Source organism: Malaclemys terrapin, chromosome 3 (genome assembly GCF_027887155.1).
Source record: "Malaclemys terrapin pileata isolate rMalTer1 chromosome 3, rMalTer1.hap1, whole genome shotgun sequence".
Lineage (NCBI taxonomy): Eukaryota > Metazoa > Chordata > Testudines > Emydidae > Malaclemys > Malaclemys terrapin.
This window is the reverse complement of record NC_071507.1, coordinates 91730573-91737835: the sequence shown is the minus strand read 5'-3', so window position 1 is coordinate 91737835 and position 7263 is coordinate 91730573. Positions and strand designations below refer to the sequence as shown.

General features: G+C 41.3%; 1 protein-coding gene across 1 annotated transcript in view; it reads right to left on the bottom strand.

The window, feature by feature from the left end:
• Positions 1–2351: 2351 nt before the first annotated feature.
• Positions 2352–7263, bottom strand: part of TMEM242 (transmembrane protein 242) — a 41530-nt gene continuing 36618 nt past the window's right edge. Inside the window, exon 4 of the mRNA XM_054023245.1 lies at positions 2352–2549. Coding sequence (XP_053879220.1) covers positions 2529–2549 — 21 coding nt within the window. The 3' untranslated portion in view covers positions 2352–2528. The remainder of the gene's footprint in view (positions 2550–7263) is intronic.

The following is a 7263-nucleotide window of genomic DNA, read 5'->3' as shown; positions in this document are numbered from 1 at the left end:
TTTTAGTTACAAAATGGGGACGCATTGGTTAGAAGTAACGGAAAAGGAGAAGGACCTAGGGGTCCTTGTAGACCGCAGGATGACTATGAGTCGACAATGTGACGTGGCGGTGAAAAAAGCCAATGCGGTCTTGGGATGTATTAGGCGAGGTATATCTAGTAGGGATAAGGAGGTCCTGCTTCCGTTGTATAGGGCGCTGGTGAGACCTCATTTGGAGTACTGTGTGCAGTTCTGGTCTCCCATGTTTAAAAAAGATGAACTCAAACTGGAACGGGTGCAGAGAAGGGCGACTAGGATGATCAGAGGAATGGAAAACCTGTCGTATGAAAAGAGATTAGAGGAGCTTGGGTTGTTTAGTCTGACAAAGCGAAGGCTGAGGGGGGATATGATTGCTATCTTTAAATATATCAGAGGGATAAATACAAGGGAGGGAGAGGAATTATTCCAGCTTAGTACTAATGTGGACACGAGAACGAATGGATATAAACTGGCCGTGGGGAAGTTCAGGCTTGAAATTAGACGAAGGTTTCTGACTGTCAGAGGGGTGAAATATTGGAACGGCCTTCCAAGGGAAACAGTGGGGGCGACGGACCTGTCTGGTTTTAAGATTAAGTTAGTTTATGGAGGGAATGGTTTAATGGTAAAACATAGTAGCCAAGGAAAACCAAGCAATGGTACGTAAATAGCATAATGGCCAACAAGGGTCAGGCTAGAGACTCTTGCCTACATGCTCGGGGTATTACTGATTGCCATATTTGGGGTCGGGAAGGAATTTTCCTCCAGGGTAGATTGGCTGAGCCTCTGGAGGTTTTTCGCCTTCCTCCGCAGCATGGGGCAGGGATCACTAGCAGGAGGGTCTCTGCCGATTGAAGTCACTAAAACACAGGATTGGGGACTTCAACGGCAGAGTCCAGGGAAGGGTCTTGTGGCCTGCAGCATGCAGGGGGTCAGACCAGATGATCATAATGGTCCCTTCTGACCTTAAAGTCTATGAGTCTATGAGTCAGAATTAGGAGCACATACTGCTGCCACCATAGAAATGTGATAGAATTAAACAGAACAAGGATCCTGCTTTCATAACAAAGCTCAAGACTAGGTAAAACTCAGATTCTGAAATTAAGCCCAAAACTTTGTCCAGTCTTGACAACAACTAAAATTATGAAATTATAGGCAAATATGGGCTGAGTTTACCCAGAGCACCCGTCTGCCCACACGTGTTTTGCTTCAAAACTGTGTGAAACTATTGTATTTTGTTAAGTCTTGCTTGGATTTTTCAGGTCCATTTGAATTAAAAATTCAAAATGAAATGAGGAGGCGTGAATCAAAATTGAGTTTTTTTTCCAGTTCTAATAGCAATGTATCAGTAGTGCCTACTATTTGTTTTTTCATGAATCTTCATTATTTTTTCATCTGTGCCTCCAATCCTCTTCATGTTCCCTGATTTAGTAGCATTTAAGGGGTTAAAATTCATATTAAATGTTAAATTATAATTAGAAGAGAGTTCAAAGAGGAGAAAGGGGCAATGATTTTTGCACATTTATTCCAGGACACACACATTTTAGGAAACCCAAAAGTGGTGGATCTTTGGAAACAACTAAATTCTCATGTATCTAAAAACACTGAGGTGTTAAATCTTGAGTGGACATAGTCTAGATGAACATGGAGGAGGGTATATATTTGGCTGGCATTGTGGAAAAATGGCATTCTATATTTTCACTTGCTTGTTTCCACATTAATTGATGTGGAACAGTGGAAAAACTACATTTTGTATCAAATGCAATTAGCAGCAGGTATAAATTCTACTCCCAAATCCTTTGTTAATATAATGTAATATAACCAGGGCAACAGATGTCTTTTACAAGATCTTGGAGTTATGGCAGAGAAAGGTAAGGCTTTGGTTTAATATTTTAGAATGGATGCGGACTCAAGGGATTATAATTGTTGCCCTTTAGGGAAGCTGCAAAGGCTGTTTTATAAGGACATCTGAAAACCATTCCCTCTAAGCATTGAAACCTGAAGATGTTTTATATTCAGAATTGAAGGGGAATGCTACAGATATTGTAGAAGTAACATAAGTAAACTTGTGGACCTGACATTACTAGACACATTATTAGCGTTATGGGGAGTTACAGAACAGACATATTGAAAGACCTGAACATCTGCTGAGGGTGAAGAGGCTATTTTTTAATAATAAGAAGAATACGGCTGACTGTCAGCACAGCAACTTAAAATAAAACAGGGAGTAAAAGTTAATTTCAAATGTATTACAGGACAACATTGCATGTTCTGGTGTTTTGTTCAGATTTATTTTTCAAGTACTTCCTAATCATTAGCTACTGTACCCCTCCACCACCACCACCATTCCCCACTCCCCTTGTTCTGTAGCCTTGTATTCTGATAAATTAGGCTTCACTGGTCTTCTGCACAGATCCTATACTTCTGAAGAGCTGCTGTATCAGCACCTCAGTGGAGTGAGGAGTTCATCTTCATTATGCCTTCTTGCAGAAATTTAAACACATGACATTGTTTCAGTGGTCAGTAACAGACTCCTGTAGGTGAGAAGGAAAGAGATTGTGTTGCATCAGTGTGCTGGGAGATATTTAAAACCTGCCATTCACAATATTTTCATTTGTCCTGAAAGATGGATTTTATAAACATTTCAGGAAGGAGTTCTGCTTGTAGGGGGCTCTCAGACACCTTTCTTAAAATTCAGTCACCAAACTGAAGAGAAGAGTTATTTACTTATTGTGGATGGAATACACACATTTGTCTCTGGATTCTGCAGTTAGCCAATGTACAGTAACACAACCAGGTGCAGTGATGTGTTGGATGACTTCTCTACCACAGTTGGAGCTCACCCTTATATAGATGTAGCTAAATCATCCTTGTCTGGGACTTGGGGGATCATAAAAATACTTCTAAAGAACAAGGGTTTTACCTGTGAAATGGGCTAGATTGCACCAAATGGCAGCATTTTTAGTAAAGGTTCCCAGGGAACTTGCACATAATGCTATGCTACCGATACAGTCGTATTTTTCAGGAATAAATTTCCAGTGAAATGCATTTAGTTTGTTTGCCAAGGGATGTTGCCGCCTTCCTTAACAATGTTATTTAAATGGGAAAACAAGCTCATACAGGGTTTCTCAAACTTTTCATCATTTGAATATAGAGATGGTTCTGTATCCCATTAATAACTATATGCACCAGCTCCTTCAAACCGCAGTAGGGCAGTACCCTGTGGCAACTACAGGAATTGCAATGGTTTAAATGGAAAACTAATATCAGGAAAATATATAACGTATTTTTATATTTCTTAGTACAATTCAGTATTTGGAAAAATGGAGCCAACAGTATGGACTAGATGACCTCTCGAGGTCCCTTCCAGTTTTGTGATTCCAGTGCTGGCCTTACCATGAGGCGAACTGAGGCGGCTGCCTCAGGTGCCAGACTGGGGGGGCGCCACTAGGACCCAGAGTGTAGAAAATTGTGTCTGCTGCTGGTACATATGTATTCTCTCTGCTCTGGATGCACAGAGATGGTGGAGTGCTGTGCTGGAGGAAGGAGGGCACAAGAAACATAACAGGCAGGCAGGAGTAAAGCTGAGAGGGAATAACAGAAAGCAGCAGGAGCTGCAGAGAGAGAGAGGAGGAGGAGCCTCTAGCACCCCCAGGAGCCTGGACTGATTAACACCAGCTTCTCAGGGAGCTTCCTGTTTCCTGCTGCTTCCCTGAACCCACTTGAGGAGAACAGGCAGTCAACTGAAGTATTAGGAGCCCGTTAGGCCCTTAAGATGCTGATATCTTCCCTCACTCAGGCCCTACTACCAGCCTGCTTATTTGTCCCCTTCAACTGAGTGTTGAGAGCTACTATAGCTGGCACAGAACAGCAGTCATGAGTGAAAAAAGAAAACGTCCCTCTAGGACAACATTCAGAAAAAGCAAGCAAGCAAAGGAAGCTTGTCTATCTAAGCAGGAAGGAGCTCTCCTGAGATACATAGACACAAATATTCACGATGAGCCTTCCGGCCCCAGTGAGGATGTGAGTGGTGAGGAGATGCCTGATCTTCCAGTTAGTCAGAGTGCAGGTGACCTGGCAGCTACTGCAGCATCCATATCTCCATCTCAAATGGATGTAACCATGCACATTCCTGAAGAAAAGTGTAGATCAGAGGAGTGTGGTGGAGGCGCAAGAAACAGCTGCTGCTGAGTTTTGTTGCTTAAGTCTAGATGATCCAGAACTGTGGACCCACTTGCGCAATAGCCTGAGGGACTTCCTTGTACTGCATGGGCTACAGCAAGTGAAAAACTTCGTGTTCCCCAAAGACAATGAAAATAGAAGTTCCCATCCAACACATTACTGGCGTGAAATCCGCAGTGGTGACAAAGTGGAGAAGCCATGGCTTATGTACTCAAAAACCCAGAATGCTGCATACTGTTTTTCTTGCAAACTCTTCCAGTCTAATATTCCAGCCACACTGGGTTCTACAGGAACAAAGGACTGGAAAAATCTGGCTAGAAATCTGGGATGCTATGAGAAGGCAGCAAATCACCAGAGAGCATTCCATAGGTGGAAAGAGCTTGATTCAAACAGATAAAAATGCCAGTGTTTACTATGCAGACAAGAAAAGCTAAATTTGCTGTTCAGGCATTTGAAAGTTAAGTGTTACTTAAAATTTTTGAACAAGGCATTTTAAGTTGTTAGTTCTCCTTTATTGGAGTAGGTCGCAGAGTAGTACCATGAGAGGAGTAGAACAGGAGGAAGGCAGAATTGAGACTTTTCAAAGTTTTGGCCCAAGCAAGGGAGTCTGGGGGCATCATTTGAGCTCCCCGCCTCAAGTGCCAAAATGTTGTGGGCTGGCCCTGTATGATTCTATGAGTTCTATTCTACTTGAATCTATGTCTACCTAGCGTATGCTTGGTCTTAAAGTGACAAGCTCTGGGGGTCCCTCAATTTATGAACTTTGGCCAGGAGAAATTGGGGCTGTAATTAGAGATCATCCATTATCTAAAACATTATTGAAAGCTAAAGTGATAGCTATTAAAAACCAACACACGAGGCTGGGGTCAAATGGGACTTGATGGTGCTCAGCACTTCTCAGGATATAATCTACAATCTGGAGAATATTTTTGACTAAATGCTGCCATCTTTACTCAAGCAAACTCTTACTGCAGCAGTTAAGAATGGCAGCATTTGCCATTAAGTAAAATATTAGATCCAAACTACATGATTATGCCCCTTTAAGCTTAGGTTTATTTTTTTTTAAGCGCTGAGCATGCCTTATACAGTGGTGCAGGATGGAGGAATATTAACACATTAGCCAAAGCTGTTATAAATGACGTTCTGCAACAAAGCTGCCTCACAGCAGACATCTAGTAACCTAAGAAAACAAGTGAGCCGGAGTTTAGTCATATTTGATCATTAATGTGTAATGGTTTCCAACCAAAATTAATTCAGAGATAGAGTAAAATATATGGAATAATCATTAAGTTTATGTCAGAGGAAAATATTGAATATATTAGGATGCAGTATCTCTACCCTTTCTGGAGTACATTACGTTCTCTTAAGATCTGATACTCCAGGCATTTCTGCTTAGGCTTCACTGAAAATTTGTGTGATAGCTATGTTCCCCAATGTCTTTCTCTATAACACTCTTCCTATTCAGCTCCTGATTTTGTTTCAGATGAAGCATTAACACTCTCTATCTATCTATCTATCTATCTATCTAAAACCAACTTTTCTAAATGAAACATCTTTTCTAGATGACACTAATGTTACCAGGTGGCAAAGTCTTCAAAGGAGTATGTATCACATTTGAAATATTACATAATGCTGACTTGGAAGACAAAGTGTTTTCTGGGATTTTATTTTTTTTAAGCTGCTGCCTTTATCTGAGCACAACCATCACTGTTATAAAATATTAAAGGCCTCATACATATCAAACAAAGCTACAGTTACTAGGGCAGACATTTTTGTGCATATCAGTTAAACACCTGGACCTGGAATTTTTCTAAGTCACTTACAGTAACTAATTTTAATAGAGTTTGTATTTCATATTGATTCGTTCTTACTGAAGGCAGTGTGTAACCTTAAGCTTTCTTCGCTAGTTTTATTTTTTTGTCATGCAGTCATAGAAGCTACAGATGAAAAAGCTCTTCTGTATGAGATCATTTGCCTTTCCAGTTACTCTACTGTAACTCATCTTCCCATCCCTAATTGATCATATCATCAGTCAGACATTATGGTAATGGCTTACTCAGCTAATCGTTAGCTTTGAAATGCAGTAGAGCCTTAATTATCTGAGAGTCTTTATAGATGCCTGAAACCTTCAGACAGTGGGAGGTTCAGTTAATCAAGGGATCTGGGTGGCTGAAGGCAGGGTGGGGAGTTGCCTAAGCAACTTGTCTTCCCCTGAAGAGGGGTTGGGAGAGAGGACCAAATCATGTGCCTAAGGATTTATGTGCAGAAGTCTTTGAGGGAAATCTGTAACTGTTAGCAGAGGATGTCGAAGACCCTAATCCAGGAAAAATGTCTGCAGGCCAGTGGGGCCCCATCATTCCTGGCTGATAGATGCTTTTCAACCTCACTAACCCTAGATGTGTTGGGAGTGGGCACATACAGAGCAGCTTCTCAGCCACTTAATTTGGTGCCTCAGTTACTTGAGTACCCAACCTGAAACACTTTGCAGGAGCCTGCTTCTCAGAAAGTGCTGAGCCCTCTTCTCTGAATATTAGCCCCTGTTACGGCTTCTCAAGTTTGACATTCAAAATCAAGGCACTTAAAATCGCTTGTTCCTTCCTGAAAATCATGGCCATTATTTTTACATTAAATTGGGCGGAAAAGGAAATTAAGGGGGGAAAGCAAAGTAAAAGTGTATGTGTGGGAGTGGCAACTACCCTACTTAACGGGAAACAAAATATGGAGCACAATGAAATATGAAGTCAAGGGCTAAAAGGCCAAAGCACAGACACTCATCAAGAAAGTGGTCTGGGTTTCTTCTGCAAGAGTTAAATGACTGGATCCCAGATTTTTTGCATATCCCATCCACAGATTGTTCTTGAGATGAATGATACAAAATATCAAACAATAGGCCACGTAACTGCGTAGAGTAGTCTGGTCCATAGTCTGAAGAAAGGAACCTCTGATTCAGTCCACTTTATCCAAATAGTTTCCTAGCCAACAAATAAGGTGAAGGAGAGAAGTCACGAACCTACTTTAATCTAGGTGGCAAAGACATATGGAGGCATCATTGAAGAGAAACAGGTA